Source organism: Epinephelus lanceolatus, chromosome 19 (genome assembly GCF_041903045.1).
Source record: "Epinephelus lanceolatus isolate andai-2023 chromosome 19, ASM4190304v1, whole genome shotgun sequence".
Lineage (NCBI taxonomy): Eukaryota > Metazoa > Chordata > Actinopteri > Perciformes > Serranidae > Epinephelus > Epinephelus lanceolatus.
Window position 1 is genome coordinate 2,884,547 of NC_135752.1, and position 25,045 is coordinate 2,909,591.

Consider the following 25,045-nt stretch of genomic DNA (forward strand, 5'->3'; position numbering starts at 1 on the left):
CAGATGACCTCCAGTTATATTTTTCTTTTAACCCTGATAGGACTGATGGAATTGACTCACTGTACGATTGTATGAATGTAATTAAGGACTGGATGGCTTCTAACTCCCTTCAGTTGAACGCAGCTAAAACTGAGATTTTAATTATTGCACCTGACGCCTCAGCATCTAAAGTGGCCAGCTGCTTAGGGTCCCTCAGTGCAAATGTGCGCCCCAAGTTGAGACACCTTGGGGTCACATTTGATCAGACCATGCTCTTCGATGACCATCAAAACTGTCACTCGCTCCTGCTTTTTCCACCTCAAAAACATTTCCAAACTCAGATCCATGTTAACTTATTCTGAGCTAGAAATGATCATCCATGCTTTTATTTCCTCACATCTAGATTACTGTAATTCTCTTTTCACCTGTCTCAATAAAACTTCATTAGACCGCCTCCAACTAGTACAGAACGCTGCCGCCAGGCTTCTGTCCAGATCTCATAAGTTCACTCACATCACTCCAGTCCTGGCATCCCTGCACTGGCTCCCTGTTAATTTCAGGATCCAGCACAAAATTCTAACCATCACTTACAGAGCCCTCCATGGTCAAGCACCTGCATACTTGACGGATCTGGTGTCCTTTCACTGTCCTGTCAGGTCACTGCGGTCCGCTGAAGGCCACCTACTTACTGCCCCTCACACAAGATTAAAGATGAAAGGTGATAGAGCTTTTAAGGCTGTTGCACCGAAATGGTGGAATACACTACCTCATGAGCTGAGAGCAGCCTCTTCCGTGGACAGTTTTAAAAAGCAGTTAAAAACACATCTGTTTAGGCATGCGTTCCATTAATTGTCCATTGTATCATCTTTGTATTTCGCTGCACTTTACTTTTTATTTGTTTTTGTGTATTTTGCATTGTTTCTGTTATTGTATTTTTTGTATTTTATCTTGTGAAGCACTTTGTGAGTCCTCTCTGTGAGATGTGCTATATAAATGAAATTTACCTACTTACTTACTTACAATCAGCAGCTCCACATTATATAAGTTACAGTGGGTCTGGTGCAGGGTCCGAAATTAACCCCCGGTGGGTAAATATTTTTATCACAGTAGTCATTTATTTGATTACCACGCTGAGAGTCTCTACTGCTTGTTGGATTCATTTATAGTTGCGTTTTTCAACAGGCACGCACACTGCATGTGCTCCTATCCCTCTAAACGCTGCTATCTGATCGTCTCAGGCACTCCTAGTTTTGCTGCACTGTTTGCAGCATAGGACATCAGCTGATCTGCTAAACTATCACTTGCCATCGGCCCACTGCAGCTATCGCAATGCTAATGTAGAACAGATGGTTATGAGTTGTCCCCATACTTATGAAGGTAATAAAATAATAGCACGGAGGCTCCATAGTCTACAACAGGACGGCAAACTCTTCATTGTCTCCCACATTGTGACCAGTGGTGCATTACAGCTTCAATCTTTCCATTCTTACCTGTCACAGTAAAAGCCCATACACACTGCATCAGTGATAACCAGAGGGAACTTATTCACATGCTGAAGCTGTGGTGATGAGTTGTTTAATAATTGGTTTCCAACCTGGGGGTCTCGGGACCATTCTCAATACAAGATGGCACCCCCAGTGCGGACGCCTGTTATGGTGGCTCGTGCTCACCGCTGAGCTTCTTTCAATTTCTTTTACATTTAACTTTCTTATTTGGAGGTTTTTTTCAGTTAGCTAGCTAGCACTTATGTTCTGTTTTGTTATGGAGACGAAGACTGCTCTCTTTATAGCGGTCTATTTTTCCACGGACTATCATGTGCGGGGACTTGGCGCCCAGTTGTGGCTCCATTGTTTACACCTGGGACCAGCTGTTAGTGCTACAACACACCGCGGTGCGGCCCGAGGAGAGGCACGATATTCCCAGCGAGCTGCGGAGAAGGAGATGGGGATGTCACGCCGGAGTGCAGCGCCGACAACGGAGGAGATGGTACAAACCCGTCCTCCCGTCCGTCGTTATGGGGAATGTAAGATCGCTCCCCAACAAGATGGACGAGCTGTCGGCGCTGACTCGCCATCAGAGGGAGTACCGGCAGAGCAGCGTGCTGGTGTTTACAGAGACATGGTTGAACGCGGAAGTACCGGACATGATCGCCGCGCTGGACGGATTCCAGCTCATCAGATACGACAAGACAGTGGACAGCGGTAAGAGGAAAGGAGGAGGGCTGGCTGTGTTTGTGAATGATAGATGGTGTAACTCTGGGCACATCACTATCAAGGAACAGCATTGCTGCAGGGGCATTGAGCTGCTGGCTGTTGGCATGAGACCATACTATCTACCCAGGGAGTTTTCTCATGTCATTATGGTAGCAGTGTATGTCCCCCCGTCCGCGAAGGCTGAGTCTGCTTGTGACATTCTCCACTCTGTTACAAGTAGGCTGCAAACATAGCACCCTCAGGCCCTCCTTCTGATCTCTGGGGACTTCAACCATGCCTGTCCATCCACCACCCTGCCCACCTTCACCCAGTATGTTTCCTGCCACACCAGAGACAATAAAACACTGGATTTATTTCATGCCAACACCAAGGAGGCATACCACTCATCCCCCCTGCCCCCCCTGGGAAGAGCTGATCATAACCTGGTTCATCTTCTGCCTGTCTACAGACCTCTGGTGCAGAGGGAACCAGCAACCACCCGCACTGTGAAGAGGTGGTCTGATGAGGCCGAGGAGGCCCTGAAAGACTGCTTCGAGGCCACTGTGTGGGAGGTACTCAGTGATTCCCATGGGGAGAACATTAACAGTATGACATCATGCATTACGGATTATATTAACTTCTGTGTGGAAAGCACCGTACCCACCAGGACTGTACGCTGCTTCTCCAACACCAAACCCTGGATTACTCCAGATATAAAAGCTCTCCTGAAGGAGAAGCAGAGAGCTTTTAACTCTGGAAATAAGGAGGAGCTGAAGGCCATGTAGAAGGAGCTACGGAGAAACATCAGGCGGGGAAAGGAAGGATATAAAAAGAAGATGGAGGAACAGCTGCAGCAGAGCGACGTCAGCGGAGTCTGGAGAGGTTTGAAAACCATCTCAGGACACAAACAACAAGCAGAATGATCTGAATCTGTTCTTCAATAGATTTGATCAGCCTGCCCCTCCCCTGGCCCAGACATCACGGCTGCAACCCCCCTCATCCTCACCTTCACCTTCCCCCTCACCTACACTCCTGGCACACTGCTTCGATACCTCCCCCACCCCCGCTCCCCCGGACATCTCACCACCCCCCACCCCTCCACCCACCTCATCACCTCCACCCCCCAGCACACAGCCCCCCTGCTCCAGCTTGTCCCTCACTACCTGTCAGGTGAGAGATCAGCTGAGGAGGATTAAGACGAGGAAGGCTGCGGGTCCAGACGGCATCAGCTCCAGACTCCTGAAGTCCTGTGCAGACCAACTGTGCGGGATAGTTGAAACCATCTTCAACCTGAGCGTGAGGCTGGGGAGAGTACCACAGCTGTGGAAGACATCCTGCATGGTACCTGTGCCCAAGACTCCGCACCCCAAGGACTTCAGCAGCTTCAGACGCCTGGTCCTGTCTCGTCTCTGCCCAGCAGTAGGCCCTTCAATGGACCCGCTGCAGTTTGCCTACCAGCCTGACATTGGGGTGGACGACGCCGTCATCTTCCTCCTGCATAGAGCTCTTTCTCACCTGGAGAAGCCCGGAAGCTCTGTGAGAATCATGTTCTTTGACTTCTCCAGCGCTTTCAACACCATACAGCCTGCGCTTCTGAGGGACAAACTGGAGCACATAGGGGGCGCTAATCACCTCACATCCTGGATCCTGGACTACCTCACGGACCGGCCACAGTATGTCAGGACCCAGGATTGTGTATCGGACTTGGTTGTCTGCAGTACGGGGGCCCCGCAGGGGACGGTGCTGGCACCGTTCCTCTTCACCCTCTACACTGCAGACTTTCCATACAACACCCCCACCTGTCATCTGCAGAAGTTCTCTGACGACTCTGCCATAGTCGGCCTCATCACAGATGGGGACGACAGGGAGAACAGAGAACTGAACCAGGACTTTGTGGACTGGTGTCTGAGGCACCACCTTCAGATCAACGCGGGGAAAACCAAAGAGCTGGTGGTGGATTTCCACAGGCGCAGACTCCTCCTCCCAGCGCCGGTGAACATCCAGGGAAAGGACATTGAGATGGTGACATCTTATAAGTACCTGGGTGTTCAGCTTAACAATAAACTGGACTGGACTAATCACATAACAGCACTATACAGGAAAGGCCAAAGCAGACTTAACTCCTGAGGCGGCTCTTTTGGTCTTTTGGAGTGCAGGGGGCGCTCCTGAAGACCTTCTTTGACACTGTGGTGGCATCGGCCATCTTTTACGGAGTGGTCTGCTGGGGCAGCAGCGTCTTGGCTGCAGATAGGAAGAGACTTTTGTACTTATTTTGCATCCCTAGTTTTTTTAAGTTTTAAGTTTTTAAGTTTAATTTTTGAAATCTTTAATCTGACTCTTTCCCCTTGACTGCTGTAACACTGGAATTTCTCAATTATGGGATCAATAAAGGTGTATCTCATCTTATCTTATCTTAACAAGGAGGCAACAAAGCTTCACTGGGGGTCAGAAGGCCTTCGTGATTTTTAGGGGTGTACAAACTTTTTTTTAGTTGACTTTTAACGTTGTATTTCATTCATTTCTGAAAAGAAAACTATGTTTTGTTTTTAAAGTTCTGATCAATAACCCTAAAAAAAATTACTTCACTCTCTGTGAAACAGCCTCGTCCTGCGTTAGAAAAGTACGCAGTTAAAACAACCACAGAACTAATATAAGAAGGGCCAAGAGTCAGGAAGAGGAAAACACTGAATTTGTCAAAAAGAAGCCTATTAAGTATGTATGGTTTTTAAAAATGATAAACAAATAAATAAATACATTAGACATACAGAATTGTCCCAGAAGTTACTAAAAATATCAGGAAAACTCATCTCTGATGGAAAATATACAGGAAATAATCTGCTCAAAATGAATCCAAATTGCTCATTTTACTCAAACTTCCTGTAATTATTGCAGTCTGTACTGTAAATGTTATGCACTAAACATAATATGAAATGTCCATAAAATATGTCACTTAGTCAGGGGACATTAGTTTCTCAATGATAGAAAAGGGGTCCATTAAGAAAAAAGATTGGGAACCACTGGTATATTGAAATAATTTTGCTTCACATTTTGCTCCAGCCTCTACTTTAGGTTTCTATTTAACATAATACTTCATTATCTCAATGAAACGTACTGAAACAAATATACATGTGACATGAAAGGGCAATTAATTATTTTGGAAGGTAAAAAAAAGTTAATTTCGGACACTGGTCTGATATATGTATGGTCAAAGCATTGCTGCAATTTTATAAACAAACCTGTAGCCTACATCCAGGCTCTATCTCACCACTGCACAGTAGACTACAACCAAGTATACCAAGTTGAATGGTGCGATCAATTCACCGCGCACACAGGAAAGCACACAAAGGCTCACCTTAAACAAACAAGCAGCTCTGTCTCATACACACAAAGCACAAAGCTAGACAGAATGGGTGCTAAGTCATTAACCTCTTTCATTGCACAAGCTGATTTTGCCATTACATGTGGAACATATATGCTACACTCTACAACCCTGCTGGTGTACAGGTTAAAACATTTAGTTGCCAAAGGTTAACAGCCTGTGGCCAAAAGTATGGACATCCCAATATGGGTACTCTTCTCAGTACTTTAAACTCAAGACCACAGCACAGAGGAGTCGTTCTAAGATCCTCAAACCCAATCATTCCCCAAACCACCATCGATGAATCAGTACGGCAGCTTTTGGCAGGGGCAAGGACTCCCACCTGATTAAAACTATGTGTGATGTATTTAAAGCCCGTTATTCAAACACACTGAGATCTGGAAGAGAGGATCTTAAACATGTCCTGCCATTATGCCACTGCTCCTGGCCTTTCACTCTGATGTCATACCAGTCCTTCACAGATGTTCGGAAAACATGAGTGGTTTGTTGCTGGAAGGCCATGTCTGTATCCAAAGGGAGGAAAAACTTACGTTTTAAAATAAGGGAATTGCTGTGGTATATCCTGTTAAAGTATGTGTTGGCAACAGCAGGAATGGATTCATCCCGACTAATGACTAATTCAATGTCTTTCTCCTTGTACAGCAAGGGTTTGGAAACATTGATGGTGAACACTGGTTAGGCCTAGAGAACATCTACTTGCTGACCAACCAGGGCAACTACAAGCTGCTGGTGACTCTGGAAGACTGGGTCGGACGCAAGACCTTTGCAGAATATACCAACTTCCGTGTGGAGTCTGAGGCCAACTTCTATAGGCTGCAAATGGGCCGATACTATGGCAACGCTGGAGACTCACTTACCTGGCACAATGGCAAGCAGTTTACCACACTGGACAGAGACCATGACACCTTCACAGGTGAGTGGAATGCAGTGCAGGAGAAGGCAATCATAATTGTTGGTGGAATTTCACCAAAAGCTGCTTACATTATGGCCAGTGGCGGTTCTAGGCCAGTTTCAATGGGGGGCCAAGCTAGGGCCAGTTCTTTTGATACAGGGGCACATACAAGTAGGGTCAAATATCTAAGTCTGAACAATAATATATATATATATATATATATATATATATATATATATATATATATATATATTATATATGCTCCCCCAGGAGAAAATTTTGTATATATTTGATTTAAAGGCATCAATCTGGTGAATTCTGAGAGCCAAGTTATGATGGCAGAATATGCCTAGATTTCAACATCTTTGTGCTTTTTATGTGTGAAAAATGTTCTGTTTTTACTGATAAAAACACTAGTGGTATGTTATGGTGAAGGGTTACACTTAAAATACAGCTAAGGATTAGTGGTTAAATATTTCAGTAACCAAAAGAAAAATAACTAACGTACTGATCTGCCTCTGGAGGGCTATTTTATTATTTCAAATCATGTGCAGACAAAATATTCTTTTAAAACTCTCACACTCACAAACACAGTTCCAGATATGCAAAACAATACAAAATACGCAATACGAAAAGAAAACAAAAGGTAAGACTTAAATTAATTACATACAAACAGACACAAATTACTGCTTCCCTCCTTCCCTCCCTCACGATTCACAAGTATGGCACCCTGAATCAGAGCATTTAATTTTACGTGGCTTCGAAAAGAAGATTTCAAAAGCCCTCTGGTAGTTGAATGCCTCTGGAACAGGCCCATTTATGGCAACCCACTGGATCTGTGGCGTGCACGATCCGGCCAAGGCGCGGGTGCCGGAGCTAATAGCGGCCATTCAAGTCAATGTAAGCTGCTCCACCAGCCGCAGCCTAGAAGCAGCTCGGCGCTCCGCTACACTAAAAACATGTGCCGGGTCTATTTCTGATGGATGCCGCGCGACAGCACGTCAATTTGCACAGACCAACTTTTACAACTTTATTTATGAGTTTTGCATATAACATGTAAGTGGAAGAACATTCATGACATAATAAAAGTGTAAATCCCTGACCCCCCCCCTCCCCCACCCACCCACTTCCAGGCGGTGTCCACACATTGACGTACAAAAAATAAACAGGAAGTCAGGTGCAGAAAAGACAATTTTCACAATAAATAAAACACCCATGAAAACTCCGGATTGTATTTCACATGGCTACATCAACATGATGTGACATGTAACTACCATGAGCCAAATGAGAAAGAAAAAGTTTTCAGATCTTACTTCAATGGTGCTGTGTGTTGCCATGCAGGCACAGAGTTGTCTTAAATACAGCCACACAATTCTCTACTAATGTTTTCGGTGGGTGCGCCGCTTTAAGTGGTCCGACTGGCAACCTGTTGAGACGATTTAGTTCTGTGTTCCTCGTTGCCCCTCTGACTCTCTCCGGTGGCAGGGGGGCCACAGGGGGGCCGCATTCCAAGTTACGGGGGCAATGGCCCCTGCTGGCCCCCCTAAAACCGCTACTGATTATGGCAACAGCTGCAATCCTTTGCACACAAACACATACTGTATATGCCACTCGTTTCACTGAATGAGGGCAAGTAAAAACATAACTCGCTATATTCAGAGGTACCTAACCAACTGATGAGCTGACACAACACTGCCCAGTATTAGACTGTTATGAGGGTGTGAGCTGCCTCTTTACCATATTAGGCTAAGAGTCAAAACCAGCCTTCGTATTTTCTTCTATCTTTTTTTTATCTATTATTTCCTGTTAACCTATACCTTGGGCCATTGCAAATTGATAATGAGCCCCCATCTCAGGGCTATGTGGTCTCAGGGGGCCCTAAACCCCTTTTTGAGACAATTTTCTGGTGAAATGTTGGAAATGCAAATATTAAGGTACTACAATTACATAAACAGTTAATAAAAGTATAAAATCTGTCAGGAAGTGTCCTGAAACAAAGAGGGGAGCAGGAAAGTAAGATTCTAGGGCTTACTGCCATTCAGTTCTAAAGTCAACTGAATGGCAATTGACAAAAAAACTGTTCACTTGAGAAATTCTCTTCAAAGATAGTTATTTTTCAGCATTTTATGGTGAAAATCACTGCCTCAAAGTCAAACTTCCCAAGTTCATAAACTTTAATTTGAGCCCAAGATGACCTTTCTATTTTAAAAAATTCCACTTGCTTTGACCTAAATACTTCACTATAACTCAAAGAGAAAATGTGAACCCACAAATATTGAGTACCCCTGGGTTTTATATTAGAAATATACATTGTGGGTCTCAAGCATTTAGAAACTGCTGGATGCTAACTTGCATACGTTGGACAATTTGCACATTAGCAGAGTTAGCATTTATTAGCACAATTACATATAGACAATATTTCAGCAATTGTTTGGTCAACTTTGGAGGTTACTGAGGATGCCAAATCAATTTCTTAATTTTTCAAAATTCAAAGTGGCAGGTTAAACCAGAAGTGGCTACATTTCATCTCCCAGTGGGCTGATTTTGATGAATTTTGAGTTGATTTAAGAGTTTTAGAGGATGCTGAATTTGTGGGTTGGAGAGATAACTGAAATGGTAGTATTTAATGTCAGAGGGCTCAACTCTCCATACAAGATTTTAGATTTCTGATGCAGAAAAAAGATAGACATTGCGATATTTCAGGAAACACATCTCAAACCAAATTATATTTTGTGGGGTTAACGGACCCTCTCCTTACAAGTATATATACTAAAAATGTGGTTTATATTATGGTCCAATTTAACTCATACACCAGTGTTTGGAGCAGCAGAAAAATTCTTAAAATTTAAAAGTGTGTGGTGCAAATCATCTCTGCGATGTCACTTTCATTCTGTAGGGAAACGATTGACTAAAATTTACCATTACTCGCTAGGTTCAACAATCACGTGTAATCAGCAATCGGTTGTTTGTTTATTTGTTGATATTGCAATAAAAAAATAAGTGATAAAAAATTGTCTTTCATAGAATTTTCCCAAAATAGAGACGTGTAATATTAAAACCAAACGTTTTATCAGCATTTTATAACAGATAAGGACCAACACCCCTTAAATAAAGATCGCTTCCACTAACATCAAAAGAAATCATCTAAATTTAAGAGCACTAAACTGGAAAACACTGATATTAATACACTGACATAAAGGTAACCTTCAAGTTAATGCTATATTATACTAAACATTATATTAAATGTGTAACCCTGAATTCACATCAGACTGAAGGCATTCGCAATGCACAAGTGCTACTGAAGTAGCAAACAAGCGTGTTGTCCTTGTGTAAAACATAATGTTGGTGTTGGTGGATGAGAGACTGCGGACGGAACATACTGAATATCACTGGCTACATGTGTGCATGTTTATGCTTGCTGAACACATGTATTGATAAAGTACTGTATTGGCTTCTTACTCACTGAGGTTTAATTGCACTTACAGTAACGAGTGTAGCTGCCGTCAACTCGAGTAATTTTTGAGACACAGTGGTGGTTGACAAGGAACAGAAGAGGGCAGTCAGATCTGGTACTAAAAGGTGGAGCTGAAAACACTGCAGTCCGTTAATTGGTCAATAGAGGATGGTCACTCTTGCTCAGCGCTGAGTTGTGGCTGGTTTTGAGGCTCATGTAACCACTGTTCATACCGTGGCAAGTCTTACATATATTAGTAAACTATAACTATAAAATTAAAGGATGTTTTCCTGCCTCACGCAGCAGCTGTAGACTGAGAAGAAAATGACTTAATTCATTGGGCCCACTGCCTGCAACTCTTAGGGTGGAACGTTTACTTGTAATGTTACTCAATGCATGAGTTGACGTCCTGAATCCATCGACACACCTTAAATGTTACAATGACAACTTTGAGCATTCCATTAGTTTTTGTTTTTTTTTTTACAACTTTATTTATGAGTTTTGCATATAATATGTAAGTGGAAGAACATTCATGACATAATAAAAGTGTAAATCCCTGACCCCCCTCCCCCCACCCACCCACTTCCAGGCAGCGTCCACACATTGACGTACAAAAAACAAGTACACAATCAAAGTAGATGTGCATAAAGTAGGCTACTTATGTATACATATGAATATGCATACATTAAGGTATACATATACCCATACAGATAAGTGTATAAGAATCATTTACCTCTGCAATGGATAATACAGTACATGCAAGTTTACAAAATAAAAAAAAAGAAAAAAACAAGAATAAATAAATAAACAAATAAAATAGAAAAGATAAGAACATAAATAAGTGAAATGTAAGATTGCATAAGTGACCCAAACAAGCCTATTCAAATAATGTTACTAACATTATCAACAGTCTAGACCCTTGAAAATGGCAAGTACAGTTTCAACGTCACATCCATAATCACACACATCACCTGTCAGGGGAGTGTCACAATGGATCAAGCTATAGATAAACCTCCAACATGGGTGATGAATGATGCCCAGGTTTTATCATATTTATCCTCTTGCCCACGCGTCATATATCTAAGTTTTTCAAGATCCAGTCCTAACAACATCTCCCTCATCCAATGAATATAGGCAGGAGGACTACTTTCTTTCCAATTTAGCAGTATCAAACAGCGGGCAAGTAGTGACGCATAGGGGATCGCATTTCTATGAGTGCGGGAAATCTCTCCTTCATTCATGACTACTCCAAAAATGGCCGTTAAAGGATTTGGAGACAATGTCCTGCCAGATATCCCTGAGTGATTTAAAGACAAATGCCCAGAAGTTGTATAGTCAAGGACATGACCAGAACATATGCCCCAAAGAAACCGAGGAATAGTGGCACCTGGGGCAGGTTGGGGCAACAATGGCATATAGTTTAGCCGATCTGTCATTGGAGTAATGTAACCAGTTTACTACTTTAAATTGGATTAATCCATGTCTGATACAGAACGATGAGTTATGTATTTGCGAAATAATGCTTTTCCAGATATCCTCAGGGATAGATGCTCCAATGTCTCCTTCCGGGCTGTTTTATTTTTATCCCATGTGTGAGGGCAACTATGAAGAATTAATGTGTATATATTTGATACTGTGCCGTTACTGAATGGGTTGACATTAAGAACTGAGTAAGCCAAATCCTTAAGGGGTGGACATTCCAGTATCCTGGAAAATGTTTAGAGGCAAAGCTTCAACCCTGAAGGTATCTATAGTAGTGAGATTTTGGTAAGTTGTGGTCTTGACACAGAAAAGCAAATGATGCAAAACTGTCATCCGTGCCAAATCTAATTGAGAGGGTGTAAAAAGATGGTTAAACAATATTGGAGAGAATCCACATATGTTTTTCACAATGAAGTGTTTCCTAAACTGGCCCAAAATCTTAATTGAGTTTTTTACAACCAGATTTGCATTTAATTCATCTGTGCTAATATTCAATGGGAAAGGAGCAGTTAAAAATGAGATTGGAGAAACTGGAAGTGTAGATTCAAACTCCATACTAGCCCAAATAGGAACTTCTCTTTCTGTAAAGCTGGTGATCCAATACGTCAACTTGGCAATATTAGCTGCCGAATAATAAAATAGAAAATTGAGCAAACCTAGACCGCCCTCAGATTTACCTCTTTCTAGGCTGGCTTTTTTTATATGTGGAGGTTTCTTATTCCATATAAACAAGGAGAAAAGCCAATTAAGCTGGGCAAAGTAGGATTTTGGAAGAAAAATGGGAATCATTTGAAATAGGTATAGGAATCTGGGCATTATTGTCATTTTTACTGAATTTATCCTCCCTGCTAACAAAATGGGAAGCTTCGACCACCTGTCCAGATCCATCTTGATACATTCTAGAATTGACTTGTAATTGTATTTAAAAAAAGCCTTGACTGAACTTACTATCACGATTCCCAGGTAGGTAAATTGTTCATTTTCAGTTTTAAAGTGGAGGTGATCATAGTTGATCAGTTTTGCCAAATTGTTCAGTGGAAATAACAAAGATTTCGACAGATTGATTTTATATCCTGAAATATTTCCAAAATTCCGCAGCAAGGCAAGAAGACAGGGGATACTCTCCAATGGATCCGAAATTTGCAAAGGCAGGTTGTCTGTGTACAAAAGTGTTTTATGGTTTGTTTCGCCCCTGGAAATACCCCTGATCCTGTTTTCTGATCTGATGGTAATTGCCAATGGTTCAATGTCTAATAGAAAGGGTGACAGACAACAACCCTGTCTTGAGCCCCTGTGTAGCATAAAGTATTCAGAAATCAGGCCATTGGTTCGCACAGAGGCTGTGGTTACACCCCGCCTTTCTGAAATCCCGCCTTTCCGAAAATAGGCCTCCATTCTTCGTAATGGCGGGGTTTCCCATTTTTTCTAAAGGCCCCACTATTCCGAATATTGGGGACAACGCCTGCAGTTCGTCAACAGGTGCCTCCAATCATCCGCACACTCAATCACAGATCCGCTCCGACCAGCACTCAACCACCACTGAACATATGATTTCAGGGATTAAGACAGGTACTGACTCAACATCCTACAATCCTCAAACCATCAATGACCACTTTAAACAATATTATTCTTCCCTTTATATCAGTCAGATGTGGACACCAATTTGTTTGAAATCCATTCATTTCTTAATTCTTTAAATATCCCAAAACTCAATCCTGAAGCTCAGGCATCCCTAGAGTAGCCATTAACATCTGAAGAAATAGCAAATGCTATTAGGTCATCCCTAATGTCAATCAGTCAATCAATTTTATTTATAAAGCCCAATATCTCAAATCACAATTTGCCTCACAGGGCTTTACAGCATACGACATCCCTCTGTCCTTTGGACCCTCACAGCGGATAAGGAAAAACTCCCCCCAAAAAAACCTTTAACGGGGAAAAAAACACGGGAGAAACCTCAGGAAGAGCAACTGAGGAGGGATCCCTCTTCCAGGACGGACAGACGAGCAATAGATGTCGTACAGAACAGATCAGCATAATAAATTAACAGTAAACCATATGACACAATGAGACAGAGAGAGAGAGAGAGAGAGAGAGACAGAGAGAGAGAGACAGAGAGAGATGCAGGATAGACGGTGATGACAGTAGCTTACAACAACATTAATGAAAGTAATAATATTATAATTAATAATAATATATTAATATCTGATAGTATACATGTGTGACAATAATCCTATGTGTACAATAACAGTAGAAGTATGACTAATGATAACAGCAGCAGCAGGAGGCATCTGGCAGGACCACGGCAGCAGCACAACCACACACGTCACACTATCCAGGCACTGCTGCAATACGAGTTAACCTGAGAGACAGTGGAGCACAAAGGCTCCGGAGAAGAAGCCGAGTTAGTGACATCCAGAACGGCCGAGTTAGCAAGATGCAGTAACAGGACATGAGAGAGAGAGAGAGAGAGAGAGAAGGTGCCTGGTGTATTATAGGGGGTCCTCCGGCAGACTAGGCCTAAGTCAGCCTAACTAGGGGCTGGTACAAGGCAAGCCTGAGCCAGCCCTAACTATAAGCTTTATCAAAGAGGAAAGTCTTAAGTCTAGTCTTAAATGTGGAGACGGTGTCTGCCTCCCGGACCGTAACAGGAAGATGATTCCACAGGAGAGGAGCCTGATAGCTGAAGGCTCTGGCTCCTGATCTACTTTTGGAGACTTTAGGGACCACGAGTAACCCTGCATTCTCAGAACGCAGAGTTCTGGTGGGATAATATGGCACTATGAGCTCTCTAAGATATGACGGAGCTTGACCATTTAGAGCTTTATAAGTTAACAGTAGGATTTTAAATTCACTTCTGGATTTTACAGGGAGCCAGTGCAGAGGAGCTAAAACAGGAGAAATATGATCACGTTTCTTAGTTCCTGTTAGTACACGTGCTGCTGCATTCTGAATTAGCTGGAGAGTTTTTAAGGACTTACTAGAGTTACCAGATAATAGAGAGTTACAGTAATCCAGCCTTGAGATAACAAAAGCGTGGACCAATTTTTCTGCATCTTTTTGGGTCAGGATAGGCCTAATTTTCACAATATTATGCAGATGAAGAAATGCAGTCCGTGAGGTTTGTTTTAAATGAGAATTGAAAGACAAATCTTGATCAAATGTTACTTCGAGGTTTCTTACGATAGTGCGAGAGGCCAGAGCAATGCCATCTAGAGAAACTATGTCATCAGATAAAGAGTCTCTGAGTTGTTTGGGGCCAAGAACAATAACTTCAGTTTTGTCTGAATTTAACATCAGGAAATTGGTGCTCATCCAGGTTTTCATGTCTTTAAGGCAGTTATGAAGTTTAGTTAATTGATTAGTTTCTTCTGGCTTCATAGATAAATACAACTGTGTATCATCCGCATAACATTGGACATTTACAGAGTGATTTCTAATGATGTTACCTAAAGGAAGCATATATAGAGTAAATAGGATTGGTCCGAGCACAGAACCTTGCGGAACTACAAAACAAACTTTAGTACGTAAGGATGACTCATTATGAACGTGAACAAACTGAAAACGATCAGATAAATAAGATTTAAACCAGCTTAGTGCAGAACCTTTTAGGCCAATTAAGTGTTCCAGTCTCTGTAGCAGAATTTGATGGTCAATCGTGTCAAACGCCGCACTAAGATCTAATAAAACAAGTACAGAGACGAATCCTTTGTCTGAAGCAATCAGAAGGTCATTTGTAATTTTAACTAGTGCTGTCTCAGTGCTATGATGCACTCTAAATCCTGACTGAAATTCCTCAAATAAATTATTATCATGGAGAAAATCACACAGCTGGTCTGCGACTACTTTCTCAAGGATCTTTGACATAAAGGGAAGATTAGATATTGGTCTATAGTTGGCTAACACCTCTGGATCCAGGCTGGACTTTTTCAGGAGAAGTTTAATTACAGCTACCTTAAAAGACTGTGGTACATAGCCTGTTAATAAGGATATATTGATCATATCTAATATATGAGTGTTAACTAAAGGAAAGACCTCCTTAAGTAGCCTAGTTGGGATGGGGTCTAAGAGACACGTTGATGATTTAGATGAAGAAATCACTGCAGTCAATTCTTGAAGAGAAATTGGGGAGAAGCAATCTAAATATATGGTTTTACAGCTGTGTTTGAGGTTAGATAGGTACTATCTGAGGACAGGAGATCATGAATTTTGCCTCTAATAGTTAGAATTTTGTCATTAAAAAAGCTCATAAAATGATTACTGCTAAGGGCTAAAGGAATACAAGGCTCAATAGAGCTTTGACTCTCAGTCAGTCAGTCAATGTGCGAAGGTTATTTAATATATTGTTATCTCCACAATCTACTCTACAACTGGAAGCTATCCTAAGCCTTGACGCTGAAAAGGCGCTCGATAGGATTGAGTGGAGCTATTTATTTTCAACCCTGGAGGAGTTTGGATTGGGACCCGTTTTTTGTAATTGGATTAAAGTTTTATACTCTGCACATACGGCCTCTGGGGACAGCCCTCCATTCCTAAAAACAGCTGTTCCGAACCACCCCTACTCCGAAACTGATTTTCAAGTCCATGTCGAGTTTCCTGCATCAAACACTGCTGCCCGCTGTCCGGCCGCACTCGCACAATTCTGAAATTCGTTGTACTACAAAAGCTTGAAATGAACGTTTCATTGTTTTTTATTGAAAATATGTCACTGTCTTCATTTATTATGTATAATTTCGCTAGCAGCAAACATATTTAAAAGGAGACGCTTGTCAAGTCTTTTTATGCACACTGTCCGTGGTGCTGAAATCCCCACTCCCGGCCACACTCACACCCCCCGTCTGGTCAGACAGATAATCTGGCTTCTGGTTGGAGTAAATATATTAAATGCATTTATAAAACGGAAAGGTGAAATCAGTCAATCTGATTGTTTATTAACTGTGATATAATGTGCATATACCCAGGGCTACAATTTTAAAGCCTTATCACAGCATGTCACCAGCTAGAAGCAACGATGCAGGCCTATCCATGACAACAATAAGCCGAGTGGAGCTGTAGTTGCAGGGGTCGGAGCGGGTCGGAAATGCCCAGAAGTTGTATAGTGAAAGACATGACCAGAACATATGTCCCAGAGAAACCGGGGAAAAAAAGTAGATCAGGAAAATTGGTCCACACTTTTGTTACCTCAAGGTAATTTATCCTTAATTGGCCTAAAAGGTTCTGCACTAAGCTGGTTTAAATCTTATTTATCTGATCGTTTTCAGTTTGTTCACGTTCATAATGAGTCATCCTTACGTACTAAAGTTTGTTTTGGTGTTCCGCAAGGTTCTGTGCCCAGACCAATCCTATTTACCCTATATATGCTTCCTTTAGGTAACATCATTAGAAATCACTCTGCAAATTTCCATTGTTTTGCGGATGATACACAGTTGTATTTATCTATGAAGCCAGAAGAAACTAATCAATTAACTAAACTTCATAACTGCCTAAGTTATTGTTCTTGGCCCAAAACAACTCAGAAACTCTTTATCTGATGACATAGTTTCTCTAGATGGCATTGCTCTGGCCTCTCACACTACCGTAAGAAACCTCGAAGTAACATTTGATCAAGATTTGTCTTTTAATTATCATTTAAAACAAACCTCACGGACTGCATTTCTTCATCTGCGTAATATTGCGAAAATTAGGCCTATCCTGACCCAAAAAGATGCAGAAAAATTGGTCCACGCTTTTGTTACCTCAAGGCTGGATTACTGTAACTCTCTATTATCTGGTAGCTCTAGTAAGTCCTTAAAATCTCTCCAGCTAATTCAGAATGCAGCAGCACGTGTACTAACAGGAACTAAGAAACAAGATCATATTTCTCCTGTTTTAGCTTCTCTGCACTGGCTCCCTGTAAAATCCAGAATTGAATTTAAAATCCTACTGTTAACTTATAAAGCTCTAAATGGTCAAGCTCCGTCATATCTTAGAGAGCTCATAGTGCCATATTATCCCACCAGAACACTGTGCTCTGAGAACGCAGGGTTACTCATGGTCCCTAAAGTCTCCAAAAGTAGATCAGGAGCCAGAGCCTTCAGCTATCAGGCTCCTCTCCTGTGGAATCATCTTCCTGTTACGGTCCGGGAGGCAGACACCGTCTCCACATTTAAGACTAGACTTAAGACTTTCCTCTTTGATAAAGCTTATAGTTAGGGCTGGCTCAGGCTTGCCCTGTACCAGCCCCTAGTTTGGCTGACTTAGGCCTAGTCTCCCGGGGGACCCCCAATAATATACCGGGCACCTTCCCTCCTTCTATCTCTCTCTCATGTCCTGTTACTGTATCTTTCTAACTCAGCCATACTGCATGTCACTAACTCGGCTTCTTCTCCAGAGCCTTTGTGCTCCACTGTCTCGCAGGTTAACTTATATCGCAGCGGTGCCTGGATAGTGTGACGTGTGTGGTTGTGCTACCGTCGTGGTCCTGCCAGATGCTTCCTGCTGCTGCTGCTATCATTAGTCCTACTTCTACTGTTATTGTACACATGATTATTGTCACATATGTATACTATCAGATATTGATATACTTTCAACATATTGTACCAAAATAGCCTGTAATATTAATTATATTACTTTCATTATTGCTGTTGTAAGCCACTGTCATTACCGTCTATCCTGCATCTCTCTCTCTCTCTCTCTGTCTCATTGTGTCATACGGTTTACTGTTAATTTATTATGTTCTGTACGACATCTATTGCTCGTCTGTCCGTCCTGGAAGAGGGATCCCTCCTCAGTTGCTCTTCCTGAGGTTTCGCCCGTTTTTTTTCCCGTTAAAGGGTTTTTTTGGGGAGTTTTTCCTTATCCGCTGTGAGGGTCCAAAGGACAGAGGGATGTCGTATGCTGTAAAGCCCTGTGAGGCAAATTGTGATTTGAGATATTGGGCTTTATAAATAAAATTGATTGATTGATTGACATTAGGGATGACCTGATAGCATTTGCTATTTCTTCAGATGTTAATGGCTGCTCTAGGGATGCCTGAGCTTCAGGATTGAGTTTTGGGATATTTAAAAAATTAAGAAATGAATGGATTTCAAACAAATTGGTGTCCACATCCGACTGATATAAAGGGAAGAATAATATTGTTTAAATTGGTCATTGATGGTTTGAGGATTGTAGGATATTGAGTCAGTACCTGTCTTAATCCCTGAAATCATATGTTCAGTTGACTGCTGTTTGAGTTGAAGGGCAAGGCGCCTCCCAGCTCTATCTCCATGTTCATAGTCAACCTGTTTGGATTTTAATAGATTTTTTTCAGCTTTGCATGTAGAAAGTATATTAAATTTAGACTGAAATAGCAACTTTTCTTTAAAAAGATCAGGCATGGGTGAGACAGCATAACGTCTACCTATATCTGCAATATTGTCTATTAAATCTCTAAGTTCGTTATTTCGCTCCCTAGTTTTGTGTGCTACATAAGAAATAACTTGTCCCCTAATGTATGCTTTCAAAGATTCCCACAAAGTACTCCTTGAAACATCTGGAGTGTCATTAATTTCTAGGAAGAAGTCAATCTGGTCACTAAGATATGTTCGGAAGTGTTTACATGAAAACAAATGGGGGTCTAGGTCCCAGGTGCGCTGGGGCGCTATATTATCTGGAAATATCATGTCTATATGTACAGGACTGTGGTCTGATAGAACTATGCTATGGTACTGACTTCTAGAAACCAAAGGAATTAGGTGATTGTCTATAATGAAATAGGCAATCCTGGAGTAACTATGGTGGACGGGGGGAAAAAAAGAAAATTGTTTTACAGCAGGATTTTTAGTCCGCCATGGGTCTGACAGGCCGAAAGGAAAGAGTTAATGGCTACTGCAGCCGATGACAGAGTGCTATTTGGTCTTGGATCTGACCTGTCTAAATGGGCATGAAGAACGCAATTAAAGTCTCCATCCAACACCAATTTGTAAGAGTTAAGATCAGGAAGTGCTGAAAAGAAATTAATAAAGAATTGTGAATCATCCCAGTTTGGGCCATAGATGCTAGCCAATATTAAAGGTGTATTAAATAGCCTACCAACTGCAACAACATACCTGCCATTAATATCGGAGATAACTTCAGAGAGTTCAAAAGGAACCCCTTTCCTGATAAGAATAGCTGTTCCCCTGGCTTTAGAGTTAAAATGTGAATGAAACGTTTGTCCAATCCATTTAACCTCTTTTTGAGAGTTAATATTCAGATGTGTCTTCTGCAAAAACATGATATTGGGCTTTAACAATTTCAAATGACTGAATATTTTACTAAGTTTGACCATATTTTTCATGCCTTTGACGTTCCAACTGATGAAAGAAGTTACACCTTGTTGTCTATCTACATTGTTAGGAACCATAGTTCAGTAATTTGAGTGTAAGAACAGGTCCCATATCCTGACAAAGTCTGAGTGCGTACTGCAAATGCTTGAGTCTTAGTATAAAACAAAACCAAAAAGAAAAGACACAAAACGGACAAAAAAAGGATACATGAATCCCTGGGCTGGTCTTCCCTAAACTCGAGACTGCCCCAAAAACACCTATCCCTCTCTTAAGCATATAACATGTCAAACTAACCTAAACTCTCATATGAACTCTGCAAGGGTAGAACAACAAGCTACATATATAAGGGCTGTGATGGAAAATTCGGGTATTTATACACCTTTAAACTATAATGTGTTGTATCCTAATGATGTGTGTCACTCATTTAACCCCTACTGTGACAGCAGTGAGAGACACCAAGGTCACGAGCCAGAGAGGCTCAGATACCAAGATTATGAGCCAGGGAGGACAACAAGTGTCCTTGTTAGTCTCAAGAGATGTTGTGTTTTAGGAATGTCAAGGCGCCACATATTTTGACTGTTGATGTGCATGTGTTACGGGAACTATAAAGATAGCAGGGCGAGAAGACTTGCTAGGCACTCTTACTGACTGACTGTCCATGCGGTTGTATGTGTGAGTGTCTCCATTCATGAATGCTTATTAAAACTCAAGAAAGACAGCCGACGTGTGAAGACTTTTTCTTTAAACTGTTCATTAAATAGTAGTTTTGCCACCACAAAATTGGCGACTACGAAGGGACCTCATCTGTGAGCGGATTCTGGAATTCTGGACTGAAGGTGTGAAGACTGTGCGCACAGCAAGAGCTGAGGCTCTTACCGCCTCAAACTCTCCCACAAAGGAAGGTTGAGAGGAGGGCCTGACGTCTGGAAAACCGGGATTCCCTTCACCATTGGGGTCCAAAGAACTTGGTGGCTGTCAACACTTCGCTGTCTTTTCTGGTGAGTTTTGAGGACTGCGCAGGAAAAGTCTTTTCCACCTACTGAGATAGGTTGGCAGACGTGCCAGGCACCGTTTCTGGGAAGCAGAGTGCAAGAAAAGTGGTGAGCTCGGTTTAGGTCAGGGACCTAAAGTAGTGTACAGTACAGGCCAAAAGTTTGGACACACCTTCTCATTCAATGCGTTTTCTTTATTTTCATGACTATTTACATTGTAGATTCTCACTGAAGGCATCAAAACTATGAATGAACACATGTGGAGTTATGTACTTAACAAAAAAAGGTGAAATAACTGAAAACATGTTTTATATTCTACTTTCTTCAAAATAGCCACCCTTTGCTCTGATTACTGCTTTGCACACTCTTGGCATTCTCTCCATGAGCTTCAAGAGGTAGTCACCTGAAATGGTTTTCCAACAGTCTTGAAGGAGTTCCCAGAGGTGTTTAGCACTTGTTGGCCCCTTTGCCTTCACTCTGCGGTCCAGCTCACCCCAAACCATCTGGATTGGGTTCAGGTCCGGTGACTGTGGAGGCCAGGTCATCTGCCGCAGCACTCCATCACTCTCCTTCTTGGTCAAATAGCCCTTACACAGCCTGGAGGTGTGTTTGGGGTCATTGTCCTGTTGAAAAATAAATGATGGTCCAACTAAACGCAAACCGGATGGGATGGCATGTCGCTGCAGGATGCTGTGGTAGCCATGCTGGTTCAGTGTGCCTTCAATTTTGAATAAATCCCCAACAGTGTCACCAGCAAAACACCCCCACACCATCACACCTCCTCCTCCATGCTTCACAGTGGGAACCAGGCATGTGGAATCCATCCGTTCACCTTTTCTGCGTCTCACAAAGACACGGCAGTTGGAACCAAAGATCTCAAATTTGGACTCATCAGACCAAAGCACAGATTTCCACTGGTTTAATGTCCATTCCTTGTGTTTCTTGGCCCAAACAAATCTCTTCTGCTTGTTGCCTCTCCTTAGCAGTGGTTTCCTAGCAGCTATTTGACCATGAAGGCCTGATTGGCGCAGTCTCCTCTTAACAGTTGTTTTAGAGATGGGTCTGCTGCTAGAACTCTGTGTGGCATTCATCTGGTCTCTGATCTGAGCTGCTGTTAACTTGCGATTTCTGAGGCTGGTGACTCGGATGAACTTATCCTCAGAAGCAGAGGTGACTCTTGGTCTTCCTTTCCTGGGTCGGTCCTCATGTGTGCCAGTTTCGTTGTAGCACTTGATGGTTTTTGCGACTCCACTTGGGGACACATTTAAAGTTTTTGCAATTTTCCGGACTGACTGACCTTCATTTCTTAAAGTAATGATGGCCACTGGTTTTTCTTTAGTTAGCTGATTGGTTCTTGCCATAATATGAATTTTAACAGTTGTCCAATAGGGCTGTCGGCTGTGTATTAACCTGACTTCTGCACAACACAACTGATGGTCCCAACCCCATTGATAAAGCAAGAAATTCCACTAATTAACCCTGATAAGGCACACCTGTGAAGTGGAAACCATTTCAGGTGACTACCTCTTGAAGCTCATGGAGAGAATGCCAAGAGTGTGCAAAGCAGTAATCAGAGCAAAGGGTGGCTATTTTGAAGAAACTAGAATATAAAACATGTTTTCAGTTATTTCACCTTTTTTTGTTAAGTACATAACTCCACATGTGTTCATTCATAGTTTTGATGCTTTCAGTGAGAATCTACAATGTAAATAGTCATGAAAATAAAGAAAATGCATTGAATGAGAAGGTGTGTCCAAACTTTTGGCCTGTACTGTAGGTTAGGAATCTAACACGACACCTGATTAATTCAGCTGTTAAAGGCAGAAGAAAAGGTGGTGAGAAGCTGTCTGGGTTAAAGGAGAAGTAGAGACACTTGCTATCAAAGTGGAACAGACAGAGTGAGTGAAGCGCGTTTTTCTTTATTTCCTTTTTGTAAGTCGTGCGCGTTTTTCGGGGAAAGGTAAAAAAAAAAAATCCTTTAAAGTGATAAGTTTGTGCATTTTTTGAGACTGATTTTTGCTTCCACAAATTTGACTTACTTCTAATATTAATAAGAAAACTAAAACTTTGATTACAATGGGATCTGGACAGAGCAATACCTCAAAAGGGAAAACTGAGCCTGATCATGGCGCTCCCAACGTGAGATTTATGGAGATTAATTATGGAAAGGAGAGCGTGGCTCAGTTAGATCTGTGGGTCAATAAGTGCTGTTTCCCGAGAACAGGCAGCCTGAGTGTTAAACAGCTCGAGGCTTTAGAGGTGAGGTTGACAGACTTAGAAAGAAGGGGACTGGAAGTTTGGAGGTAAGGTCTAGTTTCAGGCAGATTGGTCAGCTTTTAGTAGTTGGATGAGGGAAGCCAAGCATAAGCAGGGCCCCAAAGGTGTCCCGGTGCAGTGTTTGAAGCTGGATTCGGACCTCGACTCGGCTCCACCTGAACGGCCTCCACCGTATGCTGAACACCACGAACCAGAGGGAGCAGCTGGCCTCTCTGAATCAGTGCTGCTTACAGAGATATTGTTCTTCGGCTGATGACAAGATTGAAAACGGAGTTCCCTGTTCGTTTGGACTGGGAAAAGTGGTGGCGGTTAAGCAGGATGCAAATGAAACTGTCTCTGCTTATCTATACCGCCTGAGACAAGCAGCGATGCAGTATGGTGGATTGACCGAACTTGAGGAAAGTCAAAAGGAGGACACAAAGACAATGACCATTGTTTCAAGTGCAGCAGAAAGAGACATTGGGCAAGAAACTGCCGTAGAGGGGAAACAACAAGAAAAAAAATGGGGCAGATGAGTCAGATTGACTATGTGGTGAGAGCACGAGGATGGCCGAATCTGGTGATGACACTGGCCTGGAAAAACAACCAACGCTTCAGACACGTGAGAACACTGACACTAACACAAATACAGAAACACACAACATGCACATCATGACTGATGCAGAGAGTGAGCTTGTTTCTGACGTGATTCTGCACCTTGAATCTAAACAGAGAGAGTGAGCATAGCAATATGCTGGCTGATTTCTCAGCGGAGGCATACAAACAGATGCCTTGATACACACTGTCAGTAAAGGTGTTGAACTCTCTTTCTTGGTGGATTCCGGGGCCACAGAATCAGTCGTAAGATGTGATTTTCATCCGAAGGCTAACCCTAAACTGAGTGGGAGATATTAGAAAACAATTGGGATTACAGGAGTAGCGATGATTGAAAAATACACTGCTCCGCTGAATTGTTTTGATTCTGAGACGGGGAAATCTTTCAAACACTCATTGTTGTATTCTGACAAATGCCCCATCAATCTGATGGGACGAGATCTCATGTGTAGATTGGGGATTGTTTTGATTTGTACACCTGACGGCATTCAGGTGAGGAGAGTGAATGAAATGAAGGAAAGTTCTACTTTTTTTTTCCAAAACGCTGAGGGACAGTTTGTGTGTGAGTGGAAGATAGATCTCCCTCCCTCTGTTTTGCTGCAGCTCTCAGACACACACACATGCTGATGTCACATGCCTGCACTGCTCGGCACACATGGTTCCTATGTCACACACTGACCGTGGTTATGAGGACATCTGGTGTAGTACAGGACAGGAAAAGGACAGGTTACAGCTAGATTGGTTGTATTGGAATGACGTTAATTGTGCTGTCTCGGTGAAACTTCCTGATTGATTGCATGAGTTAATTTTGTCACAAATCTCTGATCCACACATCTCACTGGTAAATCCCAACAGTGCAGACCTGGGTCTGTGGGTGTGGGAACTGAACACCACTCCATGCTGGAAGTCTACAACTGATCCTCATATTGATTTTAATGAGGAAATGAGGGTGTACAGAAAGAAACTAAATTGTGCCATTGAGACTTCCCGTTCAGTCGTGTTTGCAGACAAGACTGGTTTTGATACTGACGTGCATGGTTAAATCTGTTGCATACATCCCAGAGCTACAGCAGGTTCCCGCTTATCTCTGGGCCAAAAGTAAACATGATGTGCCCTGTGAGGCAAATTGTGATTTGTGATATTGGGCTTTACAAATAAAATTGATTGATTGATTGATGTTGGTCTGATAAAAAACTGCGAGCCTGTGATAATAACACCTAAATCAGACTACAGACCCTGTCATAATCAATATCCTCTCAGATGTGAAGCAGTTGAAGGCATTAAACCTGTGTTTGATGATCTGTTGAAAGCGGGCGTGATTGTTCCATGTGCAGACTCTCCTGTGAGAACGCCCATATTTCCTATGTGTAAAATACGACTTGATGGCGAATCTGCAGAGTGGAGATTTGTGCAAAACCTGCAAGCTGTCAATGCTGCTGTGCAGGCCAGGGAGCCTACGGTCCCAAATCCACATACAATTCTCTCCCAAGTTCCAGCTGAAAGCAAATGGTTTTCA

General features: G+C 42.3%; 2 protein-coding genes across 8 annotated transcripts in view; one reads left to right on the forward strand and one right to left on the reverse strand.

The window, feature by feature from the left end:
* Positions 1-25,045, reverse strand: part of LOC117269845 (ras-specific guanine nucleotide-releasing factor RalGPS1) — a 345,328-nt gene that overhangs the window by 177,964 nt on the left and 142,319 nt on the right. The window lies entirely within an intron of this gene.
* The window catches only part of LOC117269612 (angiopoietin-related protein 2-like), an 86,037-nt gene that overhangs the window by 27,155 nt on the left and 33,837 nt on the right, over positions 1-25,045 (forward strand). The window contains exon 4 of the mRNA XM_033646773.2: positions 6,193-6,463. Coding sequence (XP_033502664.1) covers positions 6,193-6,463 — 271 coding nt within the window. The remainder of the gene's footprint in view (positions 1-6,192; positions 6,464-25,045) is intronic.